The sequence below is a fragment of the Microcebus murinus genome, chromosome 29, assembly GCF_040939455.1.
Source record: "Microcebus murinus isolate Inina chromosome 29, M.murinus_Inina_mat1.0, whole genome shotgun sequence".
Classification (NCBI taxonomy): Eukaryota; Metazoa; Chordata; class Mammalia; order Primates; family Cheirogaleidae; genus Microcebus; species Microcebus murinus.
In genome coordinates this window covers 485,080-503,607 of record NC_134132.1, presented here as the reverse complement: position 1 = coordinate 503,607, position 18,528 = coordinate 485,080, and the positions used below count along the sequence as shown (strand labels likewise).

Sequence of the window (18,528 nt, the reverse complement as noted above, 5' to 3'; positions counted from 1 at the left end):
ATGTCTAGCTTCAAGAAAAACTGGATCTTCCATACTTATGTTACACCATCTTACAAACAAAAGAGAAGAACCATGGACTATTAGAGGCAGAAGACACTTGGAGATCTCCTAGTCACCTTGCAGATGTTTGTGAAACTCTGACTACAATGCCTTCCTCCAAATCTCCTGAGCCAACGGACAGGAAGAGAACCCAGGTTTCCCAGCTGCAGTGCTCTCTACTTTCTATAGGCCTCTTGCAGATGAGCCTTCCAAAAAGAATGACATTAGCAAGCAACACCGACTGACACTTGTACATGGCTGACGAGGAAAGGCAAAAGCAAAGGCGCTTTTTGCCTTTCAGAGTCTTAAGTCCAAACATCCAATTCAATGTGCAATGATGCATTCTGGGGCATTGCAACAATAAAATGTTAGCCTCTTAACATGAGAGTCTTTGTCAAAAAGAAAGAACACTGAAATCTACAAACATAGAGAATATATCTGATCCTCCACTAAACATGTAATTACAGGGTGCCACAGTTCCTCCGCTTGTCAAAATACCATCTTTGTGACCTAAACTACTTGATGAGAGCATTAAAACAGTTACATGATCATTTCTGTCAAATAATTGAAATCTATTTCTTGAATAATTATTATCTGTTAGCCTTGCCAGCCACTATAAATTATACCCCAAATCAAAAAGACAAAGATGATGTTGCTGCTAACTCTCAAAATGTATTTAGGAAAACAAAATATACCCAAAGGTCACCGTAAGGAACACAGGCTGGCATCTAGGGGGTTAAGGACTAGCAAGGAACCGGAAGTTCAGGGGCAGGGAACACTGAAGTCAGCATGAGCTGCATCTGCAAACACTGGTAGACTGCTTATGTAAGATGAAAAGATGCTTCACCTCCCTGGGCGGAAGAGCTATGCAAAGACAGCTGCGGGATCAGGTCCGCCCACGGAGCTCCCGCATCTCTAACAGGAGACGGAATGCCGGAATGCCGCAGGGCACAGGCATCCTGGGTGCCTCTAAAGACACAGCAACGACACGGTGCGGAAATGACCAGGCCACGGAATGCGTGCATTCAAACACAAGTCACTTTTCTGTCCTCCTACTAGAATCGCAGCACAGACTTAAGCAGCTGCCTTTCAAAGAGCTACGCAGTGCACTGGCCAGGCAGGCAGGCCGCAGTCCGTGACGCCAGCCCTGCGTTTTCCTCCTCCTTCCCCAAGCAGCAAGAGCTCCTTGCCTACTCAGCAGGACAAAATAAATCCAGGCAAAAGACAAAAATAAAATCCAGGCAAAAGACACCTAAAACAAAATCCCCCCCGCCCCCCCCACACACAACAAGGATAAGTTACTAAGCTCCAGAGAAGAAAATTTACTTAACAATAAGGCAGCTCCCTCAGAGGAAAGATTGTTCAAGCAACCTAGCAACCCATAAAGTTATGCTCAAGGATGAATAGGGAAAGTACAGTTGAATGAAAAAGTGACTCAAAATGAATGTATGAAAAAAAACAAATGCGTGCTTATCAAATAAGGTCTGAGCAAGACTGACAAATCTGTGCTATATATTTTTTATTTTTTTTTTTTGAGACAGAGTCTCGCTTTGTTGCCCAGGCTAGAGTGAGTGCCGTGGCGTCAGCCTAGCTCACAGCAACCTCAAACTCCTGGGCTCGAGCGATCCTTCTGCCTCAGCCTCCCGAGTAGCTGGGACTACAGGCATGTGCCACCATGCCCGGCTAATTTTTTATATATATATCAGTTGGCCAATTGATTTATTTCTATTTATAGTAGAGACGGGGTCTCGCTCTTGCTCAGGCTGGTTTTGAACTCCTGACCTTGAGCAATCCGCCCGCCTCGGCCTCCCAAGAGCTAGGATTACAGGCGTGAGCCACAGCGCCCGGCCTGTGCTATATTTTAATACTGTATTCTTCAGATTAAGCTGTAAGCAAAGGCAGCAACGCCCTTCACCCCACTGACAAGCCAGGGCCCATCTGAGAGCTAGCAGCCACCTCCCACTCCACAGCCGGCCATGCGGGAGGAGAGGGCTCTCGAGGAGGCCGAGGCAGCAAGCCAACTGGGACGGTGCGAAGGAGCATCTCTGAGGTAGTGGCAGTGTCCCTGGCACAGGGCACAGGATCACTGCTTACAAAAGCTCAAGAAAAGGAGGCGTGAAAGCAAGGGAATTTGTATGTAGAAAAACTCTACCTTTTTTCTAACTGTGATAACAAAAGATTGAACAGTGTATTGTTTCAACATACCTATCATATATTTTAACTTAATATGTTTATATAACCTTAGCAAAAATTCATAAAATTAGGCAATCATCCCTTCCTAATAAACTTATGGCCCAATATGAATAATTCATATCAGATTATAAATATGACAGACCTAGAATGAATAAGATGATCAATAAATGAATACATGTCTCTGTCTCTCTCTATCTCTATCTCCCTGTCTCTTACACACACCCCTCACCACCATGACCCAGGACCACAGTTAAATGAATATGTGTCTGTCTGTCTCTGTCACTGCCTGTCTCTCTTTCACACACACAGAGACAACACCACCACCACCACCACCACCCAGGGCCTATAGTTTGAAACAGATTCTTTACTTAAAAATAGCCAATCTTTGGAATTGAGGCATTTTCTCTCACCAGTTATATTCTCCCATCTGTCCTCCTCACACACCACAATCACCCACGTTCAGCCCAGACTTCTCCCTTCCCTCCCCTGGCAGATGGGGGCAGTAGAGATTTGCTAGGTTTCCACACTTGCTAAAAAAGCACCCAAGTTTCCCTTTCAATAACAGAGCCAATCTCTCACTTTTTAAAAATTTTTTCTAAATTTTATTCTTTTTTAGAGAAAGGGTCTCACTATGTAGCCCAGGCTGGATTTGAACCCCTGGAGTCAATCAATCCTCCTATCTTAGCCTCCTGAGTAGCTGGGACTATAGGTGTGTACCATCATGTCTAGCTACTTTTTAAAATACTAACAATATGAGTGTCCTACAACAGTTATTGCTATTTAAAACCTGATTAGAATGTTTTAAGGCTAAGGATAAATCATTTGAATAAATATTTACTAATGAGGTTTTAAAGAAAGTCACGTCAATAAATTGGAATTTCATAACATCTAGAATCACAGGAGTCTTAGAGATAAACAGCAGTAACTCCTGTATTCAGTTTTTTTCAAATATAAACTTATTATTATCTTAAACAATAAGAATATCTGAGCCGGGCGCGGTGGCTCACACCTGTAATCTTAGCTCTCTGGGAGGCTGAGGCGGGCGGATTGCTCAAGGTCAGGAGTTCGAAACCAGCCTGAGCAAGAGTGAGACCCCGTCTCTACTATAAATAGAAAGAAATTAATTGGCCAACTAATATATATACAAAAAATTAGCCGGGCATGGTGGCGAATGCCTGTAGTCCCAGCTACTTGGGAGGCTGAGGCAGCAGGATTGCTTGAGCCAGGAGTTTGAGGTTGCTGTGAGCTAGGCTGACGCCACGGCACTCACTCTAGCCTAGGCAACAAAGCGAGACTCTGTCTCAAAAAAAAAAAAATAAATAAATAAATAAAAAAAAGAATATCTGAAAACCATTTAGGAAAATCTAAAGTTAGGGCAGGCTGGGCGCCGTGGCTCACGCCTGTAATCCTAGCACTCTGGGAGGCCAAGGCGAGTGGCTTGCTCAGGGTCAGGAGTTCGAAACGAGCCTGAGCAAGAGCAAGACCCCGTCTCTACTATAAAATAGAAAGAAATTAATTGGCCAACTAATATATATAGAAAAAAATTAGCCATGCATGGTGGCGCATGCCTATAGTCCCAGCTACTCAGGAGGCTGAGGCAGTAGGATTGCTTGAGTCCAGGAGTTGGAGGTTGCTGTGAGCCAGGCTGATGCCATGGCACTCACTCTAGCCTGGGGAACAAAGTAAGACTCTGTCTCAAAAAAATAAAAAATAAAAAAAAATAAAGTTAGAGCAAAATCAAACAAATGACCATAGGATATTAAAAAGTGCAAAAGTTTAGAAGCCATTATTATAAGGATTGAAAAATATAGAAAAAATATGTATATACAGACCTATCACACACACACATACATATTTTTATATGTACTTATAAAGTAAATTAATTCATAGAAATCTCAAGTTAATTAATTATTTATTTGTTTATTTATTTAAGAGACAGGATCTTGCTGTGTTGCCCAGGATGGACTCGAACTCCTGGACTTAAGCCATCCTCCCACCTCAGACTCCGGAGTACTGAGATTGCAGGCATGTGCCACTATGCCTGGCTTTTAAGTTAATTTTTAAAAGTCTAACAGCCTTCTTTCTGTCATACTGAACACAATTAAGTTGGGGAACTATCCTTGGTTCTTCGATCTTCAAGGGTAAACTCACGAATTGAGAAATAAATTGAACATTTGAAAAACCAAAAAGAATATGGTACCTCTTTTTAGCCTGAACAGGGGAAAAGCAGAAGATATCCCATAGACAAATTAGTTTTAACTTTCATACCTAATTGGCTGCAATTACTAAATTACTATGTTTAATAACTACTTTTACCCCTTACTAAATATATAACAGAGGCTCAATATAGAAATTTAGAAAAGACAGTTAAACAGGAGAATAAAATACAAACCATCAGTAATACAACAGAGATAGCCACCGCTTGCATTAGTTTTGACCAACCTCATTTCACACTTAAATTTTAAAAATGAATACATTTGATTTTAAGTAAAAATCATATGTATCCAGTTTTCACTATGAGCTGATCCTTTTTTATTTTCAGTAACTGCCAAAGTGCCTATCTCATGGTAAATAACAAATAAATGCTAAAAGTATCTAGACTATATTATCTTATTCTGTTATTATTTTTCAACTTTTAAATATCTATTGATATCAGTGATAACTGCTTTCTTCCAGATAAAACCTGAATAGAAAAAAAGAAATTCTGAACAAACTCCTAAAGGTAGTTCTTCTTCTAATGTTTTCATAACTTTATGCTTTAATCTTCTTTATTATATCAATAACCAAGTTGATAGCTACAAAATGAATTAGAAATATAAGAATTACTGCTTAACATGCATCAAGCACATCTTCTGAACAGGAAACATATTTTCTCTGTTTTAGAGAAACTCTACAATTATGTTACAGAGAAAAATATACTGCAGTTATGACACTTCAGGAATGAGGGGCTTCACGATGGCCAACTGGAGGCATCCTGTGCTCAGCTCCTCCACAAAGAAGAGCCAAAATGGTGAATAGATGATCACACTCCCAACAGATCACCTAAGAGAAAACACTGGAATTCAACAGAGAGGTGACAGGAAACATCTGAGGCAAAGAAGAAGGGGGAGGCAGACTGCTCGGATCAGCTGGAAGCCTAGAGAGGCTCCCCGAGGAAGGCAAAGTGAGGGGCCCCCAGCCAACCACTTCCCACCACAGAGCCCTGCAATCCTGGTGCAAGAGAGCCCCAAGCCCCTCCTAGGCCCTGAGAGACCCCACGACTGCCTCGCTCCAGACAGGACGCTCACACCAGGTCCCACACACTTCCTAAGTCCTAAGAAGCTACATCAAGGCACCATTTTGAGATCCCAGCTGCCACCAGACCTGCCCTGGGGACCACTGACATCTCCCTCATACAGCCAGGTGGCACTGGTGGCTCAGCTACCAAGGCAGATGCGTGAGCCATGGGCGGTGACCCCCCCTAGCAGGGCTGCCGTGCATTTAGAAGCACCCTGGGGAAGGGCTACCCCACATATAGCCACCACCTGGGGCCACAGTGCACACTTCCCAGCCACCTATTTACAACTGCTGCCACTGAAAGCAACTTTGGCCGGCTGCTGCCACCAATGGGGCCTAAAAACCGGTCCATCTGATGTCCCCATCCCCAAAAAAACTTCACCACAGCCTCCACTAACAACTGTACCCTAAGACACCGAAACACTCAGAGACACTACTGAGCCTATGTACAGACAAAGAAATCATGTGGACACTACACTACTGGAAACACTCCGAATCAAAGCCAAAGTGCCCTACCCAACCTACACCACAGACACAGCTCCAGGAAAAAGTGCAAAAGCAAGTTGAAAAAACTGGAAGAAACAACTGTTATACCAGATGTGCAAATATTAATGTAAAGACATAGGAAACATGAACAAGCAAGGATTATGGCAACTCCAAAGGAATGCAATAATTCTCCAGTAATGGATTCCAATGAAAACAAAATTTATGAAGTCCCAGATAAAGAATTCAAATAGAGATGGTGAGAAGCAAGATGGCCAAATAGAAACCTCCAGCAATCGTCCCTCCGCATGAACACCAAATTCAACAGCCATCCCTGCAAGCAAACACCTTCAGAAGAATCAAAATGCAGGTAAGCCATTATACTACCTGTTTTTCAAATTATATCAAGGAAAGAGGCACTGAAGAGGGCAGAAAAGACAATCTTGCACTGCCCATGCCACCTCCTCTGTCGCCAAACAGTGCCATGCCAGCGCGCCCAGTGGGGATGGAGTCCTTGCGCCTGAGGGAGGGACGGTGAAGTGATTGTAGGCTTTCCATTGAAACTTGGGGCTTCCCTGGCACAAAGGAACACAGCACAGAGCAGAATTCTGCCAGTGCCCACAGACGGATCATCTTGACAGGCCTGGCCAGAAGGAAATCCTCTACCCTAAAACCTGATTTGGGGCTAGCCCTATAACCAGCTGACAAAAAGCAGCCTGGGGCCTGCACTAAATCAGTAAGGCAGTTGGGCCACAAAAGCTGCAGTCCTTGGGCAATTCCTGTGGCTGTGCTGGCTCGAAGCCAGTAGACTTGGGGTGCATGTGACCTTATGAGACACCAGCAGCTGTGGCCAAGCCAGTGCCTGTGTCACTCCTTGCCCAACCATAGGCAGTACAGTTCAGGGAGTCTTCTTCCACTTGAGGGAAAGGAAGAGCTCAGAGGACTTTGTTTTGCAACTTGGGTACCAGCTCAGCCACAGTAAAATAAAGTACCAAGCAGACTCATAAAGTCCCTGAGTCCAGGCCTTAGTTCCTAGACAGCATTTCTGGACCCACCCTGGGCCAGAAGGAAACATGCTGCCCTGGAGGGAAGGACCCAGTCCTGGCAGGATTCACTTCCTGTTGACTAAGGAACCCTTGGACTTTGAATAAACGTCAGAGGTAGCCAGGCAACAGTCACCAATGGCTCTGAGTGAGACTCAGCTGGCTTCAGATATAACCTGGCACTGGTGGCCACTAGGGAATGCCCATGTCACTCCTCCCTCAATTCTAGGATCCTATCAGGGACAGTAAGGGAAGAGAGTGAGAGACTTTGCCAGGGAATTCTCCCATATCTTACCCAAGTCCACCAAGGTACTACCAAAAGGAGTCTGCAAGAGTCAAAGCCTTACTGGGCTTGGGGTACATGCAGTACTGATATGGCTGCAGTGACCAAAGACTAAGAAAGCCTTCTCAAGAAGGATGAGTTCAAACAAGCCCAGGCTGTGAAGATTAAAATAAATACCTAACTCTTGAATGTTCAGACATTGACTATCATCCATAAGAATCAAGAACATCCAATCAAAGAAGGCATGACCTCACCAAACGAACTAAATAAGGCACCAGTCCTGGAGTGATGGAGATGGGTGACCTTTCAGACAAAAAATTCAAAACAGCTAACCTGAAGAAGCTCAGTCAGAACTACAAAACAACACAGAGAAGGAATTCAGAAGCCTATCAGAGAAATTCAGCAAAGAGATTAAAAAAATTTTAACAATCAAACAGAAATTCCAGAGCTTAAGAATTCAATTGATAAACTGAGAAATGCATCAGAATCTCTCAATATCAGAATTGACCAAGAAGAAGAAAGAACCAGTGAGCTTAAAGGCAGGTTATTTGAAAATACACAGTCAGAAGAGAAAAAAGAATAAATAAAAATGAAGCATACCTACAAGATCTAGAAAATAGCCTCAAAAGAGCAAATCTGAGTTTCTGCCCTTAAAGAGGAGGTAGAGAGAGAAAGTTTACTCAAAGAAATAATAACAGGCCGGGCGCTGTGGCTCACGCCTGTAATCCTAGCTCTTGGGAGGCCGAGGCGGGCGGATTGCTCAAGGTCAGGAGTTCAAAACCAGCCTGAGCAAGAGCGAGACCCTGTCTCTACTATAAATAGAAAGAAATCAATTGGCCAACTGATATATATATATAAAAAATTAGCCGGGCATGGTGGCACATGCCTGTAGTCCCAGCTACTTGGGAGGCTGAGGCAGAAGGATCACTCGAGCCCAGGAGTTTGAGGTTGCTGTGAGCTAGGCTGACGCCACGGCACTCACTCTAGCCTGGACAACAAAGCGAGACTCTGTCTCAAAAAAAAAAAAAAAAAAGAAATAATAACAGAGAACTTTCCAAACCTAGAGAAAGATATCAATATTCAGGTATGAGAAGGTCATAGAACACCAAGGAGATTTAACCCAAACAAGGATACCTAAAGGCATTTAATAATCAAGCTCCCAAAGGTCACAGATAAAGAAAAGGTTCTAAAGGAATCAAGAAAAGAGAAAAAAAATAACAGATAAAAGAGCTCTGAAATGCCTGGCAGCAGACTTCTCGGTGGAAGCCTTACAGGCCCAGAGAGAGCAGCATGACATATTCAAAGTGCTGAGGGAAAAGCCTTAACCCTACCATGTTATATCCTACAAAAATGTCCTTCAAATATGAAGGAGAAATAAAGGTATTCCCAGACAAACAAAAGCTGAGGTATTTCATCAACACCAAAGCTGTCCTACAAGAAATGCTAAAAAGAGTTTTTCAATCTCAAAGAAAAGGATGTTAATGAACAATAAGAAATCTCACTGGTAGGTGCAATCTAAATATTAAAAATAATTGATCTCATAGAGACAGAAAGTAGAATGATGGTCACCAGAGGCTGGGAAGGGTAGCAGGGAGGGAAGGATAAAGTAAGGATGGTTTATGGGTACAAAAATATAGTTAGATAGTTAAAGAGCATGAACAATATTTTATAGCACAACCAAGTGACTATAACCAACGATAAGTTAGGGGTGGGGTCCCCAACCCCCGGTCTACAGACCAGTACTGGTCCACAGCCTGTTAGGGACCCAGCTGCAGAGCTCTACCACCCCCTAACCTCCCCCCAACCCGTCTGTGAAAGATTCTCTTCCATGAAATTTAGGAAAGGAGGAGCACACAGCAGGTGAGCAGCAGGTCAGTCAGAAAAGCTTCAAGGCTCCCTATTGCTCGAATCACCACCTGAGCTCCGCCCCTGCCCCTTCCCTAGGAAAAGCTGTCTTCCATGAAACCGGTCCCTGGTGCCAAAAAGGCTGGGGACCTCTGAATTAGGGTATATTTTAAAATAACTTAAAGAGTAGAATTGGAATGTTTCTAACACAAAGAAATGATAAATGCCCGAGGTGACAGATACCCCAATTACCCTTATTTAATTAATTTACACTGTATGCCTGTATCTAAACATCACATGCACCCTGTAAAGATATACAACTATTATGTACCCATAATAATTAAAAATTAAAAAATTAAAAAGAATTCAAAATAATATTAAAGAAGCTCAGCGGGATATAAAGGAAACTCAGAAATACAGTACAAAAAAACTAGAAAAACAATTCAGGAGATGAATGAGAAATTTATCAAAGAGATACAAAAAAAGAAACAGGAATTCTGGAACTGAAGAATTCATTCAATGAAATACAAAATACATTCAAAAGCTTCAACAATAGACTAAATCAAGCAGAAAAAAGAATTTCAGAACTTGAAAACAGGTCTTTTGAAGTAACCCAGTCAAAGAGAAGAAGAAAAGAATAAAAGAGAATAATCAAAACTTATGGAACATATGGACACCATAAAGCAACTAAATATTTGAACGTTTAAAGTCCCTTAAAAGGAAAGAGATTAAAAAAAAAAAAAACCTATCTAACAATATAATACCAGAAAACTCCCCAAGCCTAGCAAGAGATTTAGATATCCAGTTATAAAAATCAGAGAAATCGCCAATAGATACAATTCAAAAAAGTCTTCTCACAGAGTACTGTAGTCAAAATGCCAGAGATCAAAGACCAAGAGAAAATTCAAAGAACAGCAAGAGAAAAGCATCACTTATAAGGCAGCACCCATCAGACTAACAGCAGATTTCTCAGTGGAAACTTTACATGCCAGGAGAGAAGGGAACAAAGTGCTAAAAGGAAAAGCTGCTGGCTAAGGCAGCTACACTCAGCAAAGGTAACCTTCATAAATAAGGACAAATAAAGCTTTTCCTAGAGAAGCAAAAGCTGAAGGAATTTATCACCACTAGACACAAGAAATGCTTAAGAGAGGCCGGGCACAGTGGCTCACGCCTGTAATCCTAGCACTCTGGGAGGCTGAGACCAAAGGATCGCTCAAGGTCAGGAGTTTGGAACCAGCCTGAGCAAGAGTGAGACCCCATCTCTACTAAAAATAGAAAGAAATTAATTGGTCAACTAAAAATATATAGAAAAAATTAGCCAGGCATGGTAGCACATGCCTGTAGTCCCAGCTACTAAGGAGGCTGAGGCAGAAGGATTGCTTGAGCCCAGGAGTTTGAGGTTGCTGTGAGCTAGGCTGATGCCACAGCACTCTAGCCTGGGCAACAGAGTGAGACTCTATCTCAAAAAAAAGAAATGCTTAAGAGAATCCTAAATGTAAAAGTAGAGGACAATATCTACCATCATGAAAACACACAAAAGTATAAAATCCACTGGTAAAGCAAACACACAAATGAAGAAGAGAAAGGACTCAAATGTTATTATTTTAGAAAACCACCAAACCACAATGATTATAAAAGAGAAAGAAAGGAAGAAAAATATATAAAACAAGTAGAAATCAACTGATAAAACAGAAGTATTAAGCCCGTATATATTAATAATAACCTAGAATATAAATGGATTAAACCTCCCACTTAAAAGAAATAGACTGGCTCAGTAGATTAAAAAATAATAATAACCTAACTATATGCTGCTTACAAGAAACTCATCTCACCTGTAAAGACACAAAGACTGAAATTGAAGAGATGCAAAAAGATATTTTATGCAAATAGAAATAAAAAATGACCAGGAATAGCTATACTTATATCAGATAAAACAAATCTTAAGTTATTATAGAAACAATAAAAACAGACAAATAAGGTAATTAAATAATTATAAAGGGATCAATTCAGCAAGAGGATATAAAAATTCTAAACATATATGCACCCAACACCAGAACATTCAGACATACAAAGCAAATATTATTAGCTATAAAGGGAGAGACAGACTTCAGCACAATAATTGTTGGGAATTTCAACTCTCCACTCTCAGCATTAAACAGCATTAGACTAAACAGAAAATTAACAAGGAAACGTTAGATTCAAACTGCACTTCAGACCAAATGGACTTAAATCACATTTACACATTTCATCTAACAGCTATATAATATGCACTCTTCTCATCAGCACATGGAACATTCTGCAGGATAGACCATATGTTAGTACACAAAACAAGTTTCAACAAATTTTTTAAAAAATCAAAATCATATCATTATCTTTTCATACCACAATATAATAAAACTAGAAATCAATAATAAGAGAAATTTTGGGAACTGTGGAAATTAAACAACATACACCTGAATGACCATTGGGTCAAGAAAGAAATTAAAGAAGAAATCAAAAATGTCTTGAAACAAAGGAAAATTGAAACACGACATACCAAAACCTATGGAATACAGAAAAAGCATACTAACAGTGAACTTTATAGCAATTAATGCCTACATCAAAAAAGTAGAAAGATTTTAAGTCAACAATGCACCTCAATAAACTAGAAAACTAAGAATAAACCAAACCCAAAATTAGAAGAAAAGAAATAAAGATCAGAGCATAACTAAATGAAGACTGAAAAAATAATACAAAGGATCAATAAAACAAAAAGTTCATTTTTCAGAAATATAAACAAAATCAATAAACCACTAGCTAAACTAATCAATAAAAAAGGAGAGAAGACCCAAATAAACAAATTCAGAAATGATAAAGGAGACATTACAATTGATACCACAGAAATAAGATCATCAGAGACTATTATGAACAACTATACACTAACAAACTGGAAAACCTAGAGGAAATGGATACATTTCTGGACACATATAACCTACCAAAATTGATTCAGAAAGAAATAGAAAATCTGAACAGACAAATAATGAGTAACAAGACTGAATCAGTAATGAAATCTCCCAACAAAGAAAAGTCCAGGACCAGATGGCTTCACTGCTGAATTTCACCAAACTTACAAAGAGGAACTAACAACAATTCTCCTTAAACTATTTCAAAAAAATGAAGAGGAGCGAATACTCCCTAACTCATTCTACATGGAAGAATTACTCTGATACCAAAACCAGACCAGGATGCAACAAAAAAAGAAAACTACAGGCCAATATCCCTGATGAACATAAATGCAAAAATCCTCAACAAAATAGTAGCAAACTGAATCCAACAGTACATCCGAAAGACAATACACCACAATCAAGTGGGATTTATGCAAGGATGCAAGGATAGTTCAACATACACAAATCAATAAATGTGATATATGACATAAAGAGAATAAAGAACAAAAATCATACAATTGTCTCAACTGGTACAGAAAAAGCATTTGATAAAATTCAACACCACTTCATAGTAAAAACTCTCAACAAATTAGGTATATAAGGAACATGCCTCAACATTATAAAGACCATTTAGTATTAACCCACACCCAACTCATAGTGATTGGGTAAAAGCTGAAAGCCTTTCCTCTAAGAACTAGAACAAGACAAGGATGCCACTTTCACCACTCCTGTTCAACATAGCGGTGGAAGTTCTAGCCAGAGCAACCAGGCCAGAGAAAGAAATAAAAGAAATCCAAATGGGAAAAGAGGAAGTTGAAATGTCCCTCTTGGTAGATGACATGATCTTATATCCAGAAAAATCTAAAGACTCCACCAAAAAACTCTTAGATCTGTTAAATAAATTCAATAAAGTTGCAGGATGTAAAATTGACAGCTAAAATCAGTAGCATTTCTAGACACCAATAATGAATTAGCTGAGAGAGAAGTCAAGGAGACAATACCATTTATAATAGTTATAAAAGAATAAAATACCTAGGAATAAATTTAACCAAGGAGGTAAAAGACTTCTGTATGAAAACTATAAAACTGTGATAAAAGAAACTGAAAAAGAGACAAACAAATGGAAAGACATCCCATGCTCATGGATTGGAAGAATTAACATCATTAAAATGACCATATTATGCAAAGCAATCTACAGATTTTTTATAGGGGATGGATTGATACATTCCCTATAAAAATAGCACCATTATTTTTCAAAGAAATAGAAAAAACAATCCTAAAATTCATACAAAACCAAAAAAGAGCTCAAACAGCCAAAACAATTCTGGGCAAAAAGAACAAATCTAGAGGTGTCACATACTTAACTTCAAAATATATTACAAGTCTATAGTAACCAAACAGCATGGCATTGGTATAAAAACATACACATAGACCAATGGAACAGAATAGAAAACCCAGAAATAGCCGGGCGCGGTGGCTCACGCCTGTAATCCTAGCTCTCTGGGAGGCCGAGGCGGGAGGATCGCTCGAGGTCAGGAGTTCGAAACCAGCCTGAGCAAGAGTGAGACCCCGTCTCTACTAAAAATAGAAAGAAATTAATTGGCCAACTAAAAATATATAGAAAAAATTAGCCGGGCATCATGGCACATGCCTGTAGTCCCAGCTACTCAGGAGGCTGAGGCAGGAGGATTGCTTGAGCCCAGGAGATTGAGGTTGCTGTGAGCTAGGCTGATGCCACGGCACTCACTCTAGCCTGGGCAACAGAGTGAGACTCTGTCTCAAAAAAAAAAAAGAAAACCCAGAAATAAATCCATGTATTTACAACCAACTTATTTTTGACAAAGGCATTAATAACATACACTGGGGAAAAGACACCCTCTTCAGTAAATCGTGCTGAGATAATTGGATATCCACATCCAGAAGAATGAAACTGGATACCTATCTCTAACTATATACAAAAATCAACACAAGATGGATTAAAGACTTAAACATAGGACCCCAAACTATAAAACTACTAAAAGAAGGCCGGGCGCGGTGGCTCACGCCTGTAATCCTAGCACTCTGGGAGGCCGAGGCAGGCGGATTGCTCGAGGTTGGGAGTTCGAAACCATCCTGAGCGAGACCCCGTCTCTACTAAAAATAGAAAGAAATTAATTGACCAACTAAAAATATATATACAAAAAACTAGCCGGGCATGGTGGCACATGCCTGTAGTCCCAGCTACTTGGGAGGCTGAGGCAGGAGGATCGCTTGAGCCCAGGAGTTTGAGGTTGCTGTGAGCTAGGCTGACGCCACGGCACTCACTCTAGCCTGGGCAACAAAAGTGAGACTCTGTCTCAAAAAAAAAAAAAACTACTAAAAGAAAACACAAGGGAAACACTTCAGGACATTGGTCTAGACAAAAATTTTACAGCTAAGATCTCAAAAGCACAGGCAACAAAAACAAAAATAGACAAATGGAACTATATCAAACCAAAAAACTTCCGCAAATCAAAAGAAATAATCAACATGGTGAAGATATACCTGTTGAATGGAAGAAAATATTCATAAACTATTCATCCAACAAGGTACTAATACCCAGGATATATAAGGAACTCAACAGGAAAAGAAACAAATAATCCCATTGAAAAGTGAGCAAAAGACATAAGCAGACATTTCTCAGAAGAAGATATACAAATGCCCAAAAGGTGTATGAAAAAATGCTCAACATCACTAATCATCAAGGAAATGCAAATCAAAACCACAAAGGGATATCATCTTATCCTACTAGAATGGCTATTATTAAAAAGACAAAAAATAACAAATGCTGGCTAGGATGCTGAGAAAAGGGAACTCTTACACACCGTTGGTGGAAATGTAAATTAGTACAGCCATGATGGAAATCAATGTGCAGATTTCTCAAGAAAACTAAAAACAGGACTGCCATACAATCCAGCAATCCCACTAATGGGTATTTATCCTAAGGAAAAGAAATCAGTACATGAAAAAGACACTTGCACCCCCATGTTTATTGTAGCACTATTCACAATAGCAAAGATAAGGAATCAACCTAAGTTGTCCATCAACAGACAAATGGATAAAGAAAATGCAGTACATATATACACAATGGAATACTTTTTGGCCATAAAAATAATTTAATCATGTTATTTGCAACAACATGGATGAAACTGGAGCTCATTGTGTTAAGTGAAATAAACCTGCCACAGAAAGACAAATTTCACATGTTCTCACTCATATGTGAGAGCTAACAAATTGATCTCACGGAGGTACAGAATATAATGACAGATACCAGAGATTGGGAAGGACGTGTGGGTGGGAAGAGGGGATGAAGAGAAGTTGGTTAATAGGTACAAACATACGGTTAGTTGGAAGGAATACGTTCTAATGTTCAATAGAGTAGGGTAAGTACAACTAACAACATGTTGTATATTTCAAAACAGCTATACAAGAGGACTTGAAATATTCTCAACATGTAGGAATGATAAATACTTGAGGCAATGGGTATATTAAATACCCTGACTTGATCATTATATACTACATGCATGTAACAAATTATCACATGTACCCCATAAAATATGTACAAATGTTATGTATCAAGAAAAAAGCAAAACCTTCCAGAATGTATTGGATATGGGGAATTGTTTACACTGAATCTAAATTGAATTTTAAGCATCATTTAAATTGACTTAATTCATATAAAATTTACCCAGTCACTAGTGACTAATAAACTGAATTCCACATAATAAAGTCATATTCAGGGAGAGATGTTTAGTTTCATATTCACAGTTTTAAATTAAACTAGAGCAGTGTTACTGAAATTTTTTTCAGGTATTAGGGTACATGGAACTTCTAGTACTTTTTGCAAACCACCTAAATCACTGATCAAGCTTCCAAATCATTAAATAACTTTTTGCTATATCAGACCACTGAAGGAGTCTGATTTTATTGCATATACCTGAGAAAACTTATGGGTGGGGATGGCGGATGAAGGGAGAATTAACCATTATTTGATTTTAACAGCCAAAATCTTCAGTTTGGGTTACATGTGCAATTTGAATTAGATCTTTGAAATTAGATCTTTTTAACCTTTGAAAATATCAGCAGCACCAAATAACCTCCTCAGTTACCAACCTTCTCTCATTTGCTTTTGTCTTCTACCTTCAGAAAATATAGATTTGGCTCAACTGAATAGCAATGTAGGGTCGCCAGGGCTCTGAAGACAGCAGAACTCTTGCATTCGCACACATTCTTCCTTGCTGACTTCATCCAGTCAGGCCTCCACACGACTGAACTAAACGCTGCGTGCTGTCGTCTAAGATCTCACTTGCCTCCCACTTCACCCTCGATTTCCCCAACTTCTCAGGTCCTTACTGATCTCTGATTTTCTGGCTCTCATCCTGGAAGACTATGAATATTACACAATCTTGTTTTGTTCGCTGATTGTTTCCATCTCCCCTCCCCCCACAGCGTGCACCACGGGAGAGCACACACAGTGCTGAGCAAAGAACTCAGCAAGTATTTGACCAGCTTTTAACTGACTCGGTGAGGCCTGTGGGATTTCTGAGGTTTTCTCTCAATGCTTCTTGACAATGAATCATTCTTTCAACTGGAAAAGTATTCTTCACCTGGAAGCTGCAGTTCATTTCCAACTCTTGAAAGGCTTGTGTGTCAGGGCCCTCCCAGGAGTGCTCCTAGTTATGAAGGAATCGTGCAGGGACAGAAAGTCCACCTGACGATTTGAGCAAGCCGAGAATGCGACATCAAAGTGACTGGAGAGGCAGCATAAAGAAGTACGGTCTGGCCAGCCCGGTTGTTTCAGGAGAGAATACTTACCTTAGAAACCTTGGAGCTACTGTTTGCTTTCTTTTTCTCTCTTTTCTTTTTTTCTTTGCAAAGTATGCTGAAAGGTATCTATCTACCTACCTGCTTTATATTGTCCATTTTCATGACAAATCAGTTTGTATCTATTTTTACTTTCATAAATTAAATGCAAAGAAAACTAAACCTCTGAAAATATACCTATATATTGCAATTATAAACCCAATTTTTATGACAAGGAGGAAACTTAAAAAAATAAAATCACATCTCTTAGCTTACCATATACTGGGGAAAAGGTGAAGTAATTCAGATGACAAATATTATAGGCTTCAATTCTAACATCTTTCCAGATTCCCTGGGTAGGAAAGGAAGGCCCCCAGTCCCAACTAAAGGAACATTGCTCCTATAATTTCAAGGGGAAAAAAAGAAGATATATTCTGATTACCATGAAATTTAAACATTATGAAAAACAATTTCTTTTAAAACTATATATCAGTCTGCTACAGCTGCTATAACAAAATACTACAAACAGAGTGGTTTAAACCATGGAAATTTATTTTCTCACAGTTCCGGAGGTCTGAAGTATAAGATCAGAGTGTCAGCAGGTTTGGTTCCTTCTGAGGACTCTCTACTGGTTTTGTTGACAGCCACCCTCTCATTCTGTCCTCATATAATTTTTTTCTGTGCCCAAGCATCCCTGGCATCCCTCTCGGTTGTACAAATTTCGTCTTCTTACAAGGGTACCAGTCACATTGGAATAGAGTCTACTTAACCACCTCATTTTAACTTAATCACCTCTTTCAAGACCTTATCTCCAAATATGATCACATTCTGAGGTGTTGGGAGCTAGGACTTCACCATATAAATTTTGGAGGGCCACAAGTCAGCCCCTAACTGTCTGTGTATGCCTGTATGCCCTGCCGCCACATGCAGCCTCTAACAAGGCCCACAAGTCCCTGCTGGTGTTCATGCCCTTGTGTACTTTCCTCCCCTTGAGTATGGGTCGGACCTAGTGAATCACTTCTAACCGACAGAATATAGCGGAAGGGATGTTACTCGTTAATTAAGTTATAAAAGACTAAGCCTTCAGGTGTGAGCACTCTCTCGTGCCCTCTCTTGGCCAACACGGAAGCCTGTTGCTGTGTCCCGGGGCAGCTCTGTGGGAAGAACCCACTTACCTGAGGCCTGCAGTAACCACAGGTGAGCTCACCTCAGACATGCAGCCTGTGTCAAGCTGGAGGTGACTGCAGCCCTGGCCGACAGCTCAGTGACTGTAACCTCACTGAGAGACCTTGAGCCAGGGGCAGCCAGCTAAGCTGCAACTCAGAATCCTGACTTACAGAAACTACCATAATAAATGTTGCTTTAAGCTGATAAGTTTTGGCATAATTTGTTACACTGCAATAAATAACTAATACAATAACTAATAATATATCAACCTATGCAACATAGTTAAATCTTGCAGAAATGTTCTAAGAACATAAAACTTAATTATGAAGAGTTGTACATTCATTCTTCAAAAGCATATACACTGAAGCAACACAATACCCTTTAAACTATTCCAAAATATCTCTGAAACTAACCATCGTATTTAAACGTAACAACTATATATAATGCTTGAAGC

General features: G+C 40.0%; 1 protein-coding gene across 1 annotated transcript in view; it reads right to left on the bottom strand.

The window, feature by feature from the left end:
* The window catches only part of MANBA (mannosidase beta), a 124,220-nt gene that overhangs the window by 78,091 nt on the left and 27,601 nt on the right, over window positions 1–18,528 (bottom strand). The window contains exon 5 of the mRNA XM_012770960.3: window positions 17,184–17,307. Within this exon, the coding sequence (XP_012626414.2) occupies window positions 17,184–17,307 (124 nt within the window). The remainder of the gene's footprint in view (window positions 1–17,183; window positions 17,308–18,528) is intronic.